The sequence below is a fragment of the Pezoporus flaviventris genome, unplaced genomic scaffold, assembly GCF_033815535.1.
Source record: "Pezoporus flaviventris isolate CSIRO_AGI_PZ_B2104156 unplaced genomic scaffold, CSIRO_AGI_Pfla_v1 ptg000002l, whole genome shotgun sequence".
NCBI lineage: Eukaryota > Metazoa > Chordata > Aves > Psittaciformes > Psittacidae > Pezoporus > Pezoporus flaviventris.
In genome coordinates, this window is record NW_026892550.1 from 92,245,607 (window position 1) to 92,265,155 (window position 19,549).

At 44.0% G+C, this 19,549-nt stretch overlaps 1 protein-coding gene across 34 annotated transcripts in view; it reads right to left on the bottom strand.

Moving 5' to 3' along the window:
• Positions 1–432: 432 nt before the first annotated feature.
• Positions 433–19,549, bottom strand: part of RBFOX2 (RNA binding fox-1 homolog 2) — a 166,655-nt gene continuing 147,538 nt past the window's right edge. For 12 of the 34 annotated variants that reach the window (XM_061445110.1, XM_061445102.1, XM_061445109.1 and 9 more), the window contains 9 exons: positions 19,336–19,396; positions 16,989–17,042; positions 16,732–16,824; positions 15,500–15,632; positions 10,117–10,156; positions 5,092–5,168; positions 2,689–2,777; positions 1,665–1,737; positions 433–588 (listed from right to left, as the gene is read on the bottom strand). In XM_061445110.1, the coding sequence (XP_061301094.1) occupies positions 534–588; positions 1,665–1,737; positions 2,689–2,777; positions 5,092–5,168; positions 10,117–10,156; positions 15,500–15,632; positions 16,732–16,824; positions 16,989–17,042; positions 19,336–19,396 (675 nt within the window). In that variant the 3' untranslated portion in view covers positions 433–533. Of the gene's footprint in view, positions 589–1,664; positions 1,738–2,688; positions 2,778–5,091; positions 5,169–7,449; positions 7,493–10,116; positions 10,157–11,857; positions 11,916–15,499; positions 15,633–16,049; positions 16,118–16,731; positions 16,825–16,988; positions 17,043–19,335; positions 19,397–19,549 lie in introns of those variants that run through there. The other 22 variants (XM_061445118.1, XM_061445106.1, XM_061445116.1 and 19 more) reach the window with 16 other exon arrangements.

Consider the following 19,549-nt stretch of genomic DNA (forward strand, 5'->3'; position numbering starts at 1 on the left):
AGCACTTAGGTCCCAGCCACAGCCACAGAGTGCTTCCTTCTGCAGACCAGAAACACGGCAGGTGGAGACTTCTCTCTCACGTCCTCCTGTCTCACAGGCACCAAGCACCAGACCCAGGGAAGTAACTCTGTCTGCGTGTTCCTCATTAATTGCATGATATCAGTTTCTAACAGCTTTCCTTATCACTAATTGCCTTTTCCGTGATTGGTAGGATAATCTATGCACCAACATACAGACACGGAAATGCATTATTTTTACCACAGTTAAAAAAAAACCAAAAAACAAAAACAGAAAAAAAAAAAAAAAGAAGCACAATCTTTGGAACAAAAGAATTAAAGGCAGAAATTTAAAGGAAAAAAAAATACATATTCAAAGAACATAGTGAGGTATAAAAAAGTATTTTCTCCTTTGTTGTTTTTTTTTTTGTCTTGTTTTTGTTTTTCCTCCTCATCTTGCTATAGAGTTCCTCTACTAGTAAATATTGCAATAGCCAGGCCTCATGAACTGGGGGGGCTGTCCCACTTGCAGGGGGCTCACGTCACTTCAGTAGGGGGCAAATCGGCTGTAGCCACCTCGGTATAAACTCGCCTGTAGAAATTAAGTGAGAGAAGAAGAGGTTATTAGGAGGAGAACTGGGAAGAAATACTCAGGACAGCACCCGAAGGACTAATGGATGTGTCCAGGCACTGACCCGCCACCATCAGCACCTCTAAGAAGCAAGAGATGAGAACCCTGCCTGCAAAACCAAAGACGTGGCTCAGGAGGACATGCTCGTGGCCAGCCAGCTGGAGGTGAAGTTTGGCAAGTCTTGGTCAAAGCGAGTTCAGTACCAGAGAGGGGACTCACGAGTCCTTATCCCTGAGACAGCTGTCCAAGCTGTCTTTGTAGACAGCACAGATCAGGACTTCTAGGATGCTTCACCTCACCTTAAAGTCTAAAATAGACATGATGACTGGTATCCTAGAAGTACCTGCTTTCCTTTCACTGACCCTGAAGAGAATCTACATGATGAGCTGATGCTCTAACGGAGGTGCTACACTGCAGCTATCTATATTTAGATGTCTTTTTCTCTGAACACATTTGTATTCCAGCCTTTGCTACACCACAGATACTGCAATGGCTAGCAGATGGGCAGGCATGTGTTTTCAGCAAGCTCCTCCACTCCCCTCCAATGCCAGCATACCTCGCTCCCCTCTTTGTGAGTTACACTGCTGGCAGGCAGGACACTGCATCCCTCCACTAGAGGAAGAGGGAACCAAGTGGAGCAGCTTTGCTGCAAAATGTCATGAGAACAACTCACTCCCTTGCTTCCTAGAACTGATACCTCAACAGCAACACGACCCTTTAAGAAAATGGTGTCTTGAATCTCTAACTATTGCTCATTTTTGTTCTATATTATCACCTTGACAAATTTCTACTGATTCATTAACAATATTCTGGCTCCTGGTATTTCTGGTCTTCTTGGCAGTAGGTGACATGCAAGACCAAGTAATAACTGGTCTCCTACAACCTGGCTCCTTTCCTAGTGCACACACAAAAACATATGAATGAGGAACAACTAAGGACCTCCTCCACCAACAAAAAGGTTTTTCTGGGTGAAGTTTTATTATCTGATAGCCCAAGCTGGAAATGAGAAACAGCACAAGAAACAAAATACCACTTACCACAGCGCCAACTCCGTAGCTAGCGGCAGGGGCAAGGGCATGGTACGGATCTGCTGTGTACACCCTGCCATAACTGAAGAGAGGGAGAAAAGATATATAAAATAAAAAGAAAAAAAGAGAGAGAAAAAAGTCACTTCAGGGGGGCAGAGAAACCAGCTGTCTGACCACAGGCAATGGAGGAAGCTGCATGCCCTTCTACACACATGTATGCATACATGCACACACATGCAGGCAGCCCCTCTTCGAAGAGATCCTATGGGCATGCTGCCATGCATCGTATGAGATGGGCCAGAGAACAGCCTGCAAGGAGGAATGTGGCAGAAGCCATGAGCTCCACCTGTAGGAAAGAGGTCAGCACTTTTGAAATGACAGCCAGTGCATCCCTTACCGCGTGATGCAATTTGGGAGGAGAGGGACTGCTGGTGCTAGCACTACTGGCATGGAAACAGCTGCTAAATGGAAAGCAGTGAGGGGTTCTCCAGAATGAGAAGGGAGTACAAACTTTAATGGTCTCACATGTGGTAGGATTAAAACATGGCCTCGCTGCACAGGAGATACAAAATCTTAAGGCAAGCACTCTGCTGGTGATAATCCTTTGTATCTATACAGAGCAGCACGTTACAGCATCCTGAATCAGCTGAATATTACTTCACAGATTGGGAGAGAAATGCACCCAGTGATTTAAACAACCTGCCCAGAGTCACAGAGCAAGGAGCTGGCAAGGCAAGCCAGATCTTTTGACTCTGAGGCTACAACCACACTGCCTCCTTTGTGCAGAGAATCATAAGGATAGGGAAGAGGCCAGGATTTGTGCCAGCTCACATACACCGGAGGGCAATACTACCCGGGAGCAGAGAGACAAACCGTGCATTCAAGTCTTTCATGTTGGGTTGTGCATGCATGTGTGCGAGTGCAAGTAAGACAAAGAAACAGGGAAAGAAGTGGAAGTGCTGTAATGGATCAATGCTCCTTGATTCCCTGAGCACAGCAAGCTATTCCCCGTGGACACCTCCCCCTTACATACCCATCGCTGTAAGCTGCTGCAGCGGCTGCAGCGGCTGTGGCTGCTGTTGCAGTAGCAGGCTGTGCATATCTGTAGGCTGCGTATCCACCCTGCAGGAGAGAAGAGAACTGACTTTACAGATACCTGTCCACCCACACAGAGCGTAAAAAATAAAATGAAATAAAAAGTCACACACATCACAAGGAGAGGAAGTGTTTCAAACTGCATCAGCTCCCATGTCAAGCCTATCGCAAGCATCACCCATTAACTCATGTATGTTCCTTTCCTCAGAAGGACTGGGGAGACTCTTCTATTACCCCATTTAGCAGAAGGAATAAACTAAAAGCAAGTCCAAGCATGGTTATATCCCTGCAGGAAATTAAATTTGGCATGGAGGAACTGAAAACCAGAAGAGAGCTGAAATCTTGCATGCAACATCATTTTTTATGTCCCCTTCCTCTTATGCTGGTGAAACCAGAGGCAGGTACTTTCTGTGAATGTGTATTTTAGAAGGAGACCATTCAGAGAATTTCCTGTTCTTTTCCTTCTATCTCCTTTCTTAAGCCTCAGAAACACAAAAGGCCAGAAGTTCATTTGGTCCAGATGCGTGAAAGTATCAAAGGCACAGAAACCAAAAAGCAATCAGGAAAAGACAGAGAAGACAGTCTCAGGGCTGGCAACAAGCAAACTGACAGTGATACCAACCAGACCATTCTACCCTCCCTCCATGTAAGGAGGAAACAGGTCAGGGGAAATTATGCCAGAACAGTCTGTATTGCTGCTGCATGGGGAGAAACCCATGCTACACACCTGTAAAGGTCTTCAAAATGCCACTAACAGGGGCAAAGGCTGCATGGCAGATAGCAAAGTGGCAAAGAGGGCTCTGAAGCCCAGGTTAGATTTTTCCTCATTGTGCACTTCTAAGCACGTTTTTGTTAAGGGGGGGGGGGGGACACGGACGACGACGACGGGGAAGGATACGACGGGGATGGTAAATGAACCGTGGCTCTGATTTGCTAGAAATACAATGAGCCATAAATAACAACAGAAAATTCCAGATTGCTTCTGGCTTTTTTTTCTCCAATTGACATTTCAGAGTCCGAAGGACCAGAAGGCAGACTTACGCTCTTCACATCCAGAATCAGCTCAACATGCCTCTACCACTTTTTCCCTACAGACCTTTCGCATATAAGTAACTAAGAGTGCAAGATCAGGTCTATTACAGGACAATGCGTTTGTTCAGCAGTGCTCAGTTTTGGGCTAGAGAGCTTTGAAATTAGAAGTAATGATTTTAATTTAATTTTGGTTGCTTTTGTGGGTCCTGTGTTGGCCCCACGAAGACTAACATGCTATCCAAAATATGGCTGGGCAGCCTTTCCTGTGCCAGAGGATTGTGACTTATAGCCTTTTCAATCTTGTAGTTAACAGAAGAAAAGAGCTACACAAATCTACACCTCTGAAACATCACCATGTTGCCCGAAAGAGATGTCATATTGCCCTTTTAATCTCATCCTGCTGTTTCAATCCTGCATTTCAGAGTATTGGTTTGCGGAAGTTTAGCTTGGTACAGGTGTGCTATTACTGCACCACCATTACTGCCACCTCCAAAACATGACGGAGATGAGAGGAATTGAGGTGCAGCCTTAATCCAGATCAAACCTTCATCAACCTCACCAAGTCAAGACACAATTTCATACTGATGTCACTGTGGTAATCCTTGAAGCTTAGCAGCTCCCTGAGCTCCTGATGGGGTCTGCTGTCACTTGGGCATGATGTACCAGGCAATTCTACCTGGCGCTACCCTCCTGCAGGGTGGCTGGGATTCAGTGTGCACCCGGATTCCCACCCTGCCCCACAGTTGCCAGCCACATTCCGGATCAGAAGCCGTTTCAAATGTGCCTGGCCCATACTCTGAACATGAGAGCAAGATGCAGCTTGAAACCAAAAAGGGTTATCATGTAATTCTCTTTTAACTCATGTCTCTCATAAAGGAAAACGAAATCAAACCAAACCAAAACAAAAAGAAAAGAAGAAAAAGAAAAGAAGGGTTGGAATCAGGTGTGGGAGGGGGAATGGCGTAACATTTATTAATCAAAATTAAAAACTAAGCATGCTGACATCTGGAGCTAGAACAACCAGCAAAGTCACCACGTTCAGACTCATATTGGCTAGTTCTATCCATCCCAGCATTCTCTTGGGACAGCAGTTCGCCCTAGGCTCTACCACAAGCTCAGTGAAGTACACAGCCTCAAGTACTAGAGCGTGCAGCCACAACAACCTGCTATTACGGAAACAGTCAGTCACCACTGGAGTTAACATTCCAACCTTAATGACTCCCGAAGCCTCCCACCCTCACCCCCCAGAATGGCTCCCACCCTAGCCCTGTCCCACACCACAATGTTAATAATTATAACAAGCAATAACCCATCTGTTATATCAGAGAAGGGAACAGAGACTCCACTGAGAGATTTAGAGCGGGATGTTAACATTTCTTCAGTCAACTGCACAACAAAAAAAACAGGAGAAATAATTCATTGGAGAAATGAAGTTAAGGAATAGCTGACATGTGTATTGCTTTTAAACCATGCACTGATGCAAAACTGAAGCTACTGTTAATTCAAAACCAAAGTAAATTAAAATCACAGGGTAGAGGTACACACGCATGGGCAGACCTGCTCCGTTCAAAGTGGTCTGCAAATTCTACTTGTGCGTACTTCAAATAAACCAAAAATGGGGATTATAATGGCCATGGTACGTTCCTGTCATAGGAGCAATGAGCGTGGACAGCTGGGGGATTTCTGGCACGCGGATGTATTTAGCATGACCAGCAGGTCCAAATACACCAAAACAGGCTGAAGGAGGGAGGAGGAAAGTTGCGACTGTAACTTGTTATTTCGTAAACCCTTCCACCGAGCTCTGGAACCAGTATACAGCAAACGAGTCACTGTGCTGGTTGCCTTACCCAGCTGATGCTCCCATTCTCCATAACCCAGGACCCACCTATAATTCCACCAATGTGTCTAAAGCCTTGCCCAGTGCACCAGTTATTTTCTCCTGTTATTCCTGTTCACACACAACTCTAACTGGTATGCAGAGCTCATCTGTAACCTCACCTACCTACCACCTCTAATGATTTCTGATGCCACTCACTTTGGGTACTCTATTAAACATAAACTGTAACAGAGTAGAACATCTTCAGCAAACATGTGTTTCCCAACAAAAGAAGAACATTTTTCAAAGTTCTTTGCTAGCTGCACCACACTTCTCCAGTGCTACAACCCAACTGCAACAGAAGACACCATTAAGTGGCATGGTCCCTGAAACCCAGCACAGCCATGCAAACTCCCACTCCATCTATTTAAGTGAAGTGATTCCATGGGGACAGGTTTACCTGTCTAGGTTCAGTTTTTGAAATCTTCAGCCTAATCTTAAAAGAAGTAAGTGTGGCTGAGCTTCTCCTGAAGATGTTATGTCAGAGACACTCCTATCAAAGCGATAGTTTAATCACTGCCTTGACAAGGAAATAGGGGAACTAAGGAAACAGCATATGCATTTTTACTGGGCAGTAAGTAACAACCAAAAGGACTTTCTAAATCGAGATCAGTCCTTTCCGGTACAGTCTTTTGGATTGCCTGGGGAGGACATAAGAAAGTCAAACACAACCCTAATGTTGCTTATCTTAACTCAAGTTCTCTTTCTCTGGATAACCTGCCTGCTAAACCCCTTTCCTCATGTCCATGTGTAGCACTTGAGCCTGTAGATCTCAAGTGTCAAAAAATGGTACTTGCTCACATATCCACTAAAGCCCAAATTTACTATGACTCTTGTGATGTTATCGTCCTTGGCTCATCAGCAAAGTGAGAAAACGTTTTTTAAATTCCTTCTTTACCATTAGATGATAGCTGTCTCAATCTTGTCATATATTCTCTGAAATAACACAAACACTGCAAAACAACACATACAGGAAGCTGCAATCCCAACTAAAGCAGCATTCCAATTACTGAGCATGTTAATGGAAATAAATGGGCACTTTATAAGGTTAAGCTCAAAGTAAACCCATCTTCTTTTCCACTCTTCAGGTCCATATTAGGGGATCAATCCAACGAGAACATGATGAAATCCAAAACTACATCTTACTATATTGGTGTACCCTATGGTATAAGCTTCCCTTTTCTTTTTCCCTTGCTGCCTTAGATGGGTGCACGAAGTGTGTTGCTGGCCTTCTTTACTCCAAAGAGCCTTTATGCACTAAGACACAATCATTCTCATATCCCTGGAGAAATGAGTACCAATTACATACATCTGACCACCTGCCAGGTTTAGGCAGTGAGCCCAATTTTCAGATCTTTTTGATGTTGTATCTCAAATGCCCTATAATAGAAGTGAAGAAGCAGAAAGGGCTAGAACCGTTTCCAGTATTTCTGTATTAGAAGGGTGGCATATGTGCACCAGGAATGAGCATGAATGAATTAAAAGAGGTGACAGGACAACGGTGTCCACTGCAGCAGGTGCTTCTACATGGTAATGGGACAAGCATGACCTTGTTAACCCTTCCACTGAATTTACTTTTTTTGTTTTTTTGAATGAAATGCCACTTGGTGTGAAATCTGGACACACGCCGCCCTGCTACAGCGGGGGCTTGGCTCACACGTGAGTCTGCGCTGCCCTATAAAAAGCCTCTGTTCCCATCTCTAATGTGGTGCTGGAATGGTTAGTATAATTCAGTTTTTTCCACTGCAATCCACAATCTGATCGGTTGGCAGGTCACACTGGCACTCCTACCTGAGGTATTTTAGCGCTAATGATTGGTTCCTGTAAGACTATTCTATAACAGAACACAGGAAGAGCAGTTCAAAAAAACACAGCTGTGGAAAGAAACAATCATACAAACAGCCCGCAGCGGGGCTCACCAGCCTTTTCTTTCCAGTGGATGCAAGCACGCTTTTCACAGGCAAGAGCAGTCGTCGCACAGGTGGGTTTGTTTGGGTTTCCCCCCCGCCGCCCAGATTGACCCCATTGTAGAAGAAGTAACTTTTCTTATGAGCCGAAATGAAGCCCTCTGCATCCTGGGGCAGGTTGTTTTATGCATTCAGGTGTCTTGCCAGAGTGAGATGCATCCAACAACAGATGGAATGCCTTCTTCAACAGAAGAAATGGCTAGCAGGATGGTTGCCCCAGGAAAGAAAAAGGAGTGAGGAAGAGGAGGAGGAGGAAAACGAGAAATCTGTGCACAACACGTATGCAGAAAAGCGGCCCAAACTTGGGACACTTCCCTTCACCTTATCTACCATTAACCTCTCCCTGTCAGCTCAGCTCCTTTCCGCCCTTCCTTGACACAACCCTACAGACTCAAAAGACCTGAGGGAACCTCAATTTTACTTTACCGCCCCTGGAGTCCTAACTGAAGTACCCTCTGCCATCCCTTCCACAATCTGGACAAGCCTTTCAGAGCAACTAAAGGGGCAGAAGCACTGCAGTGAGAAGCATGACAAGTCAGTGTGGCACAGCAATGCTGTCATCTTTCTACCCGTGCCAAGCAAATTGTCTGGAAGGGTAAATTCATGTCTGGATTATGGCAACTTTTTCCTCAGCTTCATCAGTGAGCTCTGGGCACCAATAACATAAGGAAAAACACCACCATCTACCTTGATGAGTCCCCTTTGCTATCATCCTGCTTTCTGGCAGTGAGACCAGAGTCAATACATCAAAGTTGTCAGATGTCAACCTAATGGTTCCAACTGGACTTGGGAGCTTGGTTTCGTGTTATGTGATGCTACTGTACTGCAGCACCAAGTGGTTACCGGGAGTCTTCATTAATGAAGTCTCTGTCCTTAAAACATGTTAAATAAGCCTCTCCTCATCTGCCATGGAAGCTCTGAAGGAGCTTTCTCAAAAGAAATAGGAAACAAGCCTGGCCAGTCCTCCCTTTCAACGTGACAGCCTCTTATATGCCATACTCTGAAAGAAGAGGCACTAAGCATTGCTCATTTGCTTGCTTACTTGCTGTAGCAAAGTCAGTGGTCTGTAAAGCTGGTGTTTTAGCAGTGAAATGGGAAAACCCAGAACACTCTGTAGTCCTTGACACAGTTTTATAAAGGAACACTTGACTGGGCAGATCAATTTTTAAAGGACTGCACACATGATAGTATATGTAAGAATGAAGAAATGGACCCAGTATTGCTATGCTCAGAGCGCATGTCTTCCAACTGCTGTAACTGTGTTGGGAAAAGCACTTTACAAGACCTGACCCTCCATATAAGCCAACAAAATCCAAGAGCTAATTCCATCCATTATCTTGAGTCTAACCCCAGGGTCCTCTCTATGAATGTCAGAAGTAGCACCTTCAAAGGACTAGGGATGTGAAATCCATGCTGACAACTGTGCCACTACCTGCTACAGAACTGCCCCCAGCTCCAAAGAGTTATTACATATGATACCACAAAAGGCAACTCTGCTAGAACTAGGCAGTCCACAAGCTGCAATGGCAGTAGTGGACCTCAACACTTTCATCTTTGAAAGGCATATTCCTACCTTAACTGCTCTGCAACTGCTCTCCATGGGAGAGGAAACCGCTTTTCTCAGTGGCCTGCCAGAACCCCTCCCATCCATGACCCACCTATGTATACACAGATGCCCTGGAGACTTCCAATACAGACTGGCTGGACAAAGATAATGACAGGACAAACTCTCCTATGGTATCAGAGCTAATTCCCAGACAGGAGGAGGCTGCTGATTCTTCTAACTGAACATCTCCACTATTTGTACTTCACAATTCCCCAAAGAGGCGAGAGAATCTAGCCTATTTAGGTACCATTTCCACCAGCAAAATGAGATGTCAGTTTTCACTCCAGCATCTTGGTCTCCATTTTTAATCAGTCCCTGTGTCTTCCCCAAAGGGATAATCTCTACACCCCAGTGGCACACAAGCATTTTTAAACATACAGCTTGCTCAGTTTAGTGTGGGCTGCACAGATCAAACCTGAAAGGGTCCCAAGAGGGGAGAGAAAGGGGAGGGCAGAAGGGGGAGAAGGAAAGGGAAGGTCTGAGGCTAAACCAGTCCTGATATTTTTATATCCAAATTATGTCAACAAAAGAAGTGTTGAGAGAAATTTGAATTCGCTAATCATCTCTCAGGTTGATTAGTACCAGTGTGCATGTGAGGGACAGGACACCCAGTAGACTGACCCTGGCAATGATCAGGAAACCCAAAGGCTTAGGTCTTGCACCCAGGGGCAAGCGCAGTGACAGAGAAGCATGCTTGCATTCCTAAATATATAAATATATATATCCACAAGGAAGAAGAAAATTAAAGTAAATGATATTTAAAAAAAAAAGACAAACCAAACCAAACCAACAAACCAAAAGAAAAGAAAAAAAAAAAACCAAAAAAAAAAAAAAGGCTGGCTTGTCAGGGGTTGGGGACAAGAAGGCTCCGGTGTGTGTACTTACATAGAGGTCAGCACCGTAAAATCCGTCCTGGTAAACCACACTGCAGAAAATCCACACAAAAACAAAAAAACAAAAAACAAAAAACAAAAGAACAGAAAACACATTCCGGTTATTGAGGACGGCAGCATGCACATGCGTTTTACACAGGCAGGTGATGTATGAATCCACAACCTAGGCTTTTGGCAGGAGCAAATCAGCGAGAGAATGTGTGTGCGCACGCACGTAGACGGCTCCAAGTCATCTTCCATGGCATGCAAAAGGGGGAAGGGGCGGGCAGAGGGGGGAGACAGTATGCAAAGGAGAGAGGGAGGGGAACCACCATCTTGTATGGTAAAAATAGACCGAAAAAGATCTGATGTCCTGAAGAAGAGAAACAAGGGTTTAGAAACCTCCACTCTGCTTATTCTCCTGGAATGATTTTAATTACCCCCTAAATACATGGAAACGCTGGCTTCATGAAATGGGCTTGTGAAATCGAGGAGCCCCTCGGAAGGCCTCCCACAGGGGCTGGAGTCACCTACGTCAGAAGCACTCTTCAGAGAGTTGGGTATGATTATGTATTTTGAGCTCCACGGGGCTGCATGACTTTTGTTTCTGACATCCATACATCACCTGCTTTTACCCTGCACATTAGACATGCGATAAGATCTGGCTGATCACACAAGCATGCAAAGTATTATTATTCAGCATCTTAAGGAACTGATGCAACACCTCAGGAAAACAAGTCAATCAATTCTGATCAAAGTAAACACAGAGAAATGTAATTAAAAAGAAAAAACCAAAAATACCCACAATGCATTGCTTTCACAAGCAGAGATAATGAGCTAAAAAGGTTAGGTGACTGGTCCAAGGTCCAAGAATTGAAAGGTGCAGTGGGAATCCCTGGTAGTAACAACCTATTCCATAGCAGAGAGGAGCAACTGGAAGGGTTTCCATGGGACAGTGCTTTTTCTGCTTTAAGCCATAGTTTTCTTTCTCTCAGAACTTCAAGCAGGAAGACGGTTAAACCAGAGCCTGGGGTTCCCAAAGAGCCACTCTTACCAGAGCATTCGCTAGCGTAAGACTATGCAGCTTGCTTTGGGGACAGGGGTCGGGGAAGGATGAGGAAGGAAGAGAGGGGATGCCCCCCACCCATGTGCTTTTCAGCGTGTGCTTCATACTAAGGAATTTCCTCCTGCTTTGTCCTCTGAATAGCTCCGCACAAACTTGCTCAAGGCTTTAGAAAGCATTAGCCCCACCATCTGTGATGTTCATGGATCTGATGTGCATGACTTACCAGTAGCATTAAAGAAAAAGAAGGTATGGAAAACTACCTTTCCTTTTGATTATCATTTCTGACTCATCAGATGGAATGTGAAAAGCTGCCAAGAGCCTGCCACCCTCAGACACCCACCTATTGTAAGGCACGCACACACAAAAAAAGCCCAGCAGATCTTGCCAAAATTCTGCATGCTATTACTAAAAAGTAAAATAAAATTAAAAGAAAATCTGTTGCAGTGTTAGCTACTGCTTGAATAATTTAGTTTTGCTGTCTTCCCCAGGAAAAGTACAATCCATTCCCAATGGACAAAGTTACTATGGTCTCCAAGAGCGCTGGGAGCAGGTGTGAAGATAGAGACCCTTGTTAGAGGAAGAGGGGAGCCACTTCAGCAGGGAGAAGCAGGCCATAAGATCATGTTTGTTGAAGCTAAGTTTTTACAACCACATAACAAAGAATTTGGCTCCTGGGGCAGTGACTTACATTGCTGGGTTCTCTATCTAGGACCAGGAGTGTTTTAGCAGTGATACTCCACCTGCTCCTGCAGGAAAGGCAAACGCATGACAGAGGAAGTGACTGTTGGTTTATGAACAGGTTAGCAGTTTTAACAGTTATTCTGAACACAATCAGTTGGATGAATATAAGCATTACCACATTGGATCAGGCCACTATTCCTGTAACTCAGAATACTGTCAACAAGAGATGCTAGCATCAGTTCTCCAGAGAAAACTGCACAGAACACTAGTAACAGGTAAGACTTCCTGGGTTCAAACCACCAAGCAGATGTGCATCCTCCATCTCTCCTTCAGTTAGGACTTGACTGCCACAGCTAAAATTTAGTGAGGTTTATTTATATGCCAGAATATCCGTATCTGTGATTCTTAATGCTAGCAAAAACTGAGAGAATTCCTTAATTTGAGAACCACAGAGACCATTCTGGTTATGTAGACTGACCAGAAGCATGAAGAAGCCCAACAGCTTATCAAATCTTAGTGGCATCTGCAGAAAGCCCACTGGCTGAGCTAAAATACATCCATGATAAAAAGAAATATGCTGTTTGTAAAGCAGCCATATCACTTAGGTGTAACAACAATTGACTGTGTTGTAAAAGGAACCAAAATCCACTCCAAACCCGCAAAGCTCCCTATTGCCTTATAGCTAATCTGATTTTTATCTACTTTTAACTTCAAGTCAGTGAATCCTCTACATATTTACACTCCAAGACTAAAATGTTCTTTACTATGGCAAGCCTACTCCTCATATAGATACTTAATGACCATGAACAAGTCAACACCTAACCTATAGTTTGAGAAATAAAAATGATCAATGTTCTTTAGTTTTGAGAGTTTTACAGTAGGCAACTCAACTTTTTTTTTTCCAGACTGACTGAATTCTTACAGCTTTTGGTCTCAAGTGTAATATGTCAGCATCCTTGTTTAGAAAGCATGGCTGCTACAAATCAGGGCAATATTCCAGTAAAGGTTTTACTCACGGTATATATCAGAGGTTATAGTGTTTCCTTATGGCTACTGAATGCTGCCTCTGTAGTAAACTGAAGGTTGCATTTGTATTCTGAGGTCAGACCCACGTGACTACCTAACATCGTCTCCAACAGTCTGAACAATTGCTTTTTAAGTTATGAATAGCCTTCTCTGGATAAACAGCCATGTCCATAGGTAAGTATGTACATTCCACATACGCATTATTAAACCTTACTTCGAGTTCTTGAAATAAATGTTAAAACTATTAAGAACAACATCATTTCTTGCACCTTCCTCTGGGGTATCTAGCACTAGACACTGTCAAAACTTACTCTAACCTGAATGACCCTCAGGTCTGATCCAGTATGGCAATTCAATGAGCTTTTATTAATCTACATTCTGTATTTTTTTAATTCTGTTAAGCTCTCAAATGCAGTGATACCTTTAAGTTTTGTAACTTAAACACCGCTAAGGTTTGTGAAAACCAGTTCCTCCTACCAGGTTTGAGTTAATCTGCAGCTTACCTTACTGTTGTTTTCCAAATGACTCACTACATCTTAACTCATGTGTTGCTGACTGATCTTAGGGTGTTGTCTTTCCACTGGCTAGGAAGAAAGCAACTGATGCAGGGTAAAGTGTCAGGAATGTGTGCCTGCCCCTAACTCCATGGAGGTCAGCAGAACCCACATGGAGCAGCAGCTGTCCTACAGGTTACTGCAACATGGAACTGCAGGGCACATTTTGTGTATTCCACAAGGAATTGAATTCCTTCAACAAAATATCTGGCAGAGATTCAGACTATGATGACAACAAGCATGAGAATTAGTTAATTACATCCCAATGCTTGGAACTAGGGACAGTCCTGGGCCGTTTGCACACCTGCCTTGTTTACTGCTGCCCTGTAAATGTTTACTAGGTAACACGCTGCACACCAAGATGTGGTATCAGTCAGCAGGGTCAGACAAACTCAACATAACGTAAGTAAATGCAGTCATGAGACAGTATTTGGAAGGGATAATCACTGGAGTCTGGCCCATATTCCAAACAGAAATAAACCTTTTATACAGGACTCAGGCCGGACAGCCCAGAGTCCCTCCCAGTGTGCCACTCGTGACAGTCTCTTGCTAGGAATGCTCCAGCCGTTACTCCGAGGGATGAAGAGCACATCCTCCCTCCCCAGTGCAACTATTTCATATTCTGCCAGACGGCAGCACTCAGCTCAGCTTTGCATCTCTGTTTCACTGTGGAGCACTTCCTAATAACAACGGACTGGGTCACGTTTATAGCAACAGACAAGCTGCAGGTCAGAGGCTGTGGTTAGAGGATATAGAGCATGACCTAGGAGCGGTGGCAAAGAGAGGTGGATCTGAAAACCCAGAAGAAACACTGTTCGGAAAGCCAGTGGGTCCAGACAAGAGCTTTTATTTAAAGTCTTCTGGTGAATTAAACATTGCCAGAGTTGCTGGAGAGCAAAGCTAGACAGATACATGACCACTGCAGCTTGCCTCCTTGAGCTCTACTTTAAATATGAGACTGGACTCTGAAAAAGAAGGGCCAAGAGTAGCTCTCACCACTCAATCTGCTAGAGAAGGTTCTGCAAGCTTATCCAGCATATATGAGGCCAGCTCCTTGCACTGATGTGTATGTATTCCAACTCCTTTTTTAATAAGGGGTTTGCAATTTATTTTCTTCCCTTTTGGGGCTAGTTTAAAGGAAAAAAGGGCCAGTCCATTTCTTTGTGTTGGAGGATTCATTCCTACTTCTATTCTTTCTGAGAAAGTTGCCTGGAAAATATGGCAAGTAAAATCCCAGAGACAGGCAATATGAATAAAGCATCCTCAAAATCAGAAACAAAATAAGAGAGTTTGAAAGGGATTTGCTGATTTATTTGTTACATCACACTTAAACAGAAACCCAACCCAAAACTCATACACAAACCTAGTTCCCTGTACTTTTAAACAGCAGAATACTCTTTTGTAACAGCATCTATTCCACTGCATTACTACTGAAAAGTCAGAGGGCAAAGAATCTAAGGCCACGCATCCACCATTGCTTCAAATAATAGTCGGAAGAACACTGCACTTTTGTTCTCCCTGTATCCCCAAAATTCCCAGATTTAAATTAATGGACTTGATTAATCTTTGTTTTAAACCTTTTTAAACCGTCTCCAACAAAGAAAGCAAATCCATTGTGGGTAACTGGCTCTTCTGTGTCCTACTGCCAGATGGTGAGGCATGATGGTAATGGATAATATTCCTCATTCCTGGATATGAAAATGCAAATGGAATGCAAAGAGCAGAACCTTTTCAGAAATTTTAGACCTTCTCTCTTTGTGTCCTTCTCAGCAGCACTATAACTACTGGGTCAATGGATGACAAACACCACACAGAAAAATTGAGGAATTATGAGAAGGAATCCATCAGCACTTTAAGCTGTTACAAGTACTGAAAATTGTTTCAGTCACAAACTTAACAGAGATAAATTTAGATTTGACCCCAGTGGATGCCATCATGTGCAGAATGCTCTGGCACTAGCAATATCCTGACTCTCACCATCCAGACAATTTTAGTTATTTTATGGTTAAACCGATTAGCTATTTGACACGGTTGTGCAGAGCACTCTGCTCTTGTGACTAAGTGCTTACCCTGGGTAGGCAGGGATGGCTGTGGGAGGTACCGCCCGGACTGCCCCATACACTGTCCTTCCTCGGCCCCTCAGGTGGGCTCCCCGAAATGCGGCTGCTGTGGTGGCTGCAGTTGGATAGGGGAAGCCTGGAACTGGAAAGACAGACAAGGTGGAGGTGAAAAGGATCCGAGCTCCCTCCCAGAAGACAATCGTCTGCTTCAAACAGAGTGACACAATAGCTCCACAGCAGTGGGACATTTTGCATCAGTCCTGCAGAGGGGCATGCTTATAACCCAGCAAGCATCCGATACGTACTTCCTGCTACACCATGGCCTTTGGGGAAAGAGGGGTTGCAGAGAGGTTTGGCATGCAAGAGGTTAATGCTTTGGCATGCCTCGCCCACCACAAACAGGGTATGAATCCCCCCACCTTTTGACACCGCCATGCAGTCTCGGTTAGAGTCTGAGAAGCGCAGAGAGTTACTATCAATATAGCAGGCGGCTCTTCCAAAACTGCAGAGGCTGTTTTAAAGTAATTTGTCAAGAGGCCCTTAAAGTCAACCAACTTACATCAGTCTCTTCCCTCCTTTCCCCTCCCACTCTTTGCCACCCAATCCTCTGTATGTTCATTTTAAAGCCTGAAAGACAAGATAGCCCATATAACAGCAGCAGAAATTTCCCAAAAAGTGCCAGTTTACTGAGAGCTCACCTTCATCTAACAAGCATGACCAGTAGCTGGCTCTGTTTTATTACGCTTTACACTGGAATAAACTGGCTTGTGACGAAATGATGTAAAACCTCAGAGGCATCTGCAAACACGTAATAAACAGATACCAAGAGGGAAGGAGTCCCAGGACGCAAACCCAACCCAACGTGCGTCCAGGTGCATGCCACCAGGGGCCCTGCAGACTCGCGATTTAGCAGCTTGTATAATATGTACTTTAGGGATTTTGTCCGTTTGGTTTCTTTGAATTCAAAAAGGGGGAGGAGAGCAAGGGAATGGCTGATTCCTCACACATCCCTTCCCCTTGTTCTGCAGCCTCCTCATCACTCAGAGAGACCGACTCGCCAGTAAAGAAACACACTGCAGATGAACAAGTTACAGCAAAGTATACTCTGGCTCATGGTAAACCCATTCCCAGGGTGACCCATCCTTTCAAGTATATATTATACAGACTGGAGAAAAGAAGGGTAACAGGTCATTGTTAACTCAAGCACAGTAACAATACAGGGGCCAATGGGGGCTACTTACTGATTAAAGGAATGTAAGTGTTAATACCCCCCCTTCCTGACAGGGGCACTGCGGCGTCATTGCCCAGCGAGACATCTGCTTGAAAGCTGGACGCTGATTTGATTTTAAAAAGAAGAAAAAAAAAGAAACAAAAAGAAAAAAAAAAAAGAAACAACAACAAAACGTAAAAAAGGTTATAAAGAAACAGCAGCTTGAGAACATAAACAAACACCACTGCAGTCAAATGGCAGAAGTGGAAGCATCTACTTAAGCTCTACCTGCATATAACTCAGGGCCGTACACCGCTCCAACCACAGGACTCAACTTCCAACCTGAAACAACAAAGACTGCAGTGAATGCCAAAATCTACACCAAGAGAAGGAGCGGGCAGCGTGGGTAGGGGGAACGGTCTCTTGCATGCGCCCCAGCTTCACATGCACAGCTCTTTCCAATTTCTGCTTCGCCTCAATCCCCCTTGGTGTAGATGGAGGCCAACTGCCTTTTTCTAATGTCAAGTTCTAGGTACAGGTCGCTGTATCGGAGGGAACAGCAAAACATCAGCTGATCCGCAGCACAGCAGAGGCTCCGCTGAGGGAATGCCAACTACCTTATATGCATATTTGCCACGAGCACTATGCGACCCTGCGTTCCCTGCATGAACCTTGCTGCCAGCTCCTCTCTGCTTCCACCAGGCACACTGTGAGTCCAAAACCTCTCTAAAGCCACCAGGCCAGACTGTCTTCCTGGGCAAGTCAAGTTACAGCCTGAAACTCTCAAAACACCTTTCTGTCTTAATTTGCTAGGGACCTGCTAAAACCCAACACTGTCTGAATTTCCTCATTAACTGAATTACGTGACTACAGTGCAGAAAAGCAATTCAGTCTCTTCATCTCACATTTTCTCCTGTCTCTTATTTTAGCATTTCCTGTCTTCTTTAAGTTGCTTTTTCAGGTGAAAGCCTTCCCAGAGAATTGATTTTAGTATCATCTGGGTAATTGGCAAGAACTGCAAGTCATCAACATAAAACCTACAAGAGAATAGTTCTTAAAGAAGTCATCACTGGGGCATAAAGAGGAATACATTTCCAGTCAGCTGTGGAAAGCTATATGTCCCGCTGCTATCACCTTTCTACTAGGGGAGAGAAGGGATCTAAAGCCAACAACATGATTTGCTTCCATAAAGCATTCCTTTCAGGAAAGACTTCAGCTGTTTAGCTACCAATCATACAGGTATTTTTATTTAAATAAATCCATACCCTTCCTCTGTCTCTGAGTCCTGATGCACCTAACTGCACTTAAACACCTCTAACCAGCCTACAAACCATATGAACAACATTGCAAACTAAAGCCCATCAACACCACCCCTCGATCTCCTGGCTCGATGGCAAAATACTAAAATGAGCAGTGACAATGAAAAAACTGGGATCTACCCTCATGTTTACTAACAGTCGTACAACCACTAGTCAGTATGCCTTAAGCCTTGTCTAATACTGAATACTAATAACTTTAAAGCTGGCTTTAAACTGCAGGTTGCAAAAGCAAAATATGCCTGCCCATTATCAGGGTTTCACAAGTAAACCAAGTTATTTTACCAGTCATACATATTTTCAGGGCAACATAAAATGGCTGACTAGCATTTTGCTTCAAAATCTCCTGGTTCCTTTCAGACACTGAGACTCAGAATCCCAGACTTTCTGCCTGGTCCTGTTCCCCCATTTCTGTAACCAAAATAAGATTTATCTGCTAAGAGCCACACAACAAGTCAGTAGCAGAGCCACAGATAAAACTAATATCCTCCGACTTCAGAGTCTTACGTTGTAATCATAACCGACTCCTCCACTAGCAACTACCTATATGCAGCTTCCTGCCTTGTTGAAGCCATTTGGGAACATTTTCAGAACATGAAGAACTCTTCTGGCTGTTTCAGGACAAAGACTTAGATTCAAAATCTTTATCAAGGCAACATCCATGTTCTGTTGGGAGAATGACTTTTTATGCTATATATGCCCATGCAATAAAATTACTGCACAGACAGAACCATTAAGATATCCTGATGAAACAGGACTCTTCACTACCCAAGCAACTCGGTCTTTCTCTATTCAGGCTCACTGGAAAATGGCTGAACATAGGCAGAGTGTGTGACAAAAGGGAGCGAACAAAGCAGGGCAATGCCTCTGTTTTCCCGGTTGCTTGGGGGCAGCTGTACTTTTACAGCTAGAACCTAAACTGAGATACATCTAATTACGTATCTTAGTTATGCTTCTGCATTCATATTTAGGTATCAACGTGATGGCAAGGAGACTCAGGAGTACTGCACATCCCACTGTCCAGCATCAGCCTGCAGCAGTGGCAGACAACCCGTTGGTCTTTGGCTTCTTCACCGAGCTTGGTCACGTTGAGTGAGTCACTACTGCTCTGTGTCCCCACTTCTCCACCTATAAAATGGTACTTCTCCATAAATGCTTAAGGGTTACACTGAAGAATAATGCTAGAAATTAGGATTTGTGGGGTTTTGTTGGTTTCTTTTGGGTTTGGGTTCTTTTGGTCCTGAGGAGAGGTCATGACTTTTCCCTTTGTCTTTTTTCCAACCTTTCAGCTCATCATTAGTACAAACAGTTTCTCTTACCATTTGCATATGGTGTGACCATCTTCTTATTGGTCATCACTCGTGCAGTGGCATTGTTAACCTAAAAGTAAGAAAGGGGAGGGGGGGAGAGGGAAGGAAGTATAGGGCATTAGGGAAAATGATGGAAAACTCTCCAGATACCACACACAAACACTATATTTCTCCGAGCAAAAAAAAATTTAAACAACTAATTTTAGAAAAATGCAATCTTTCA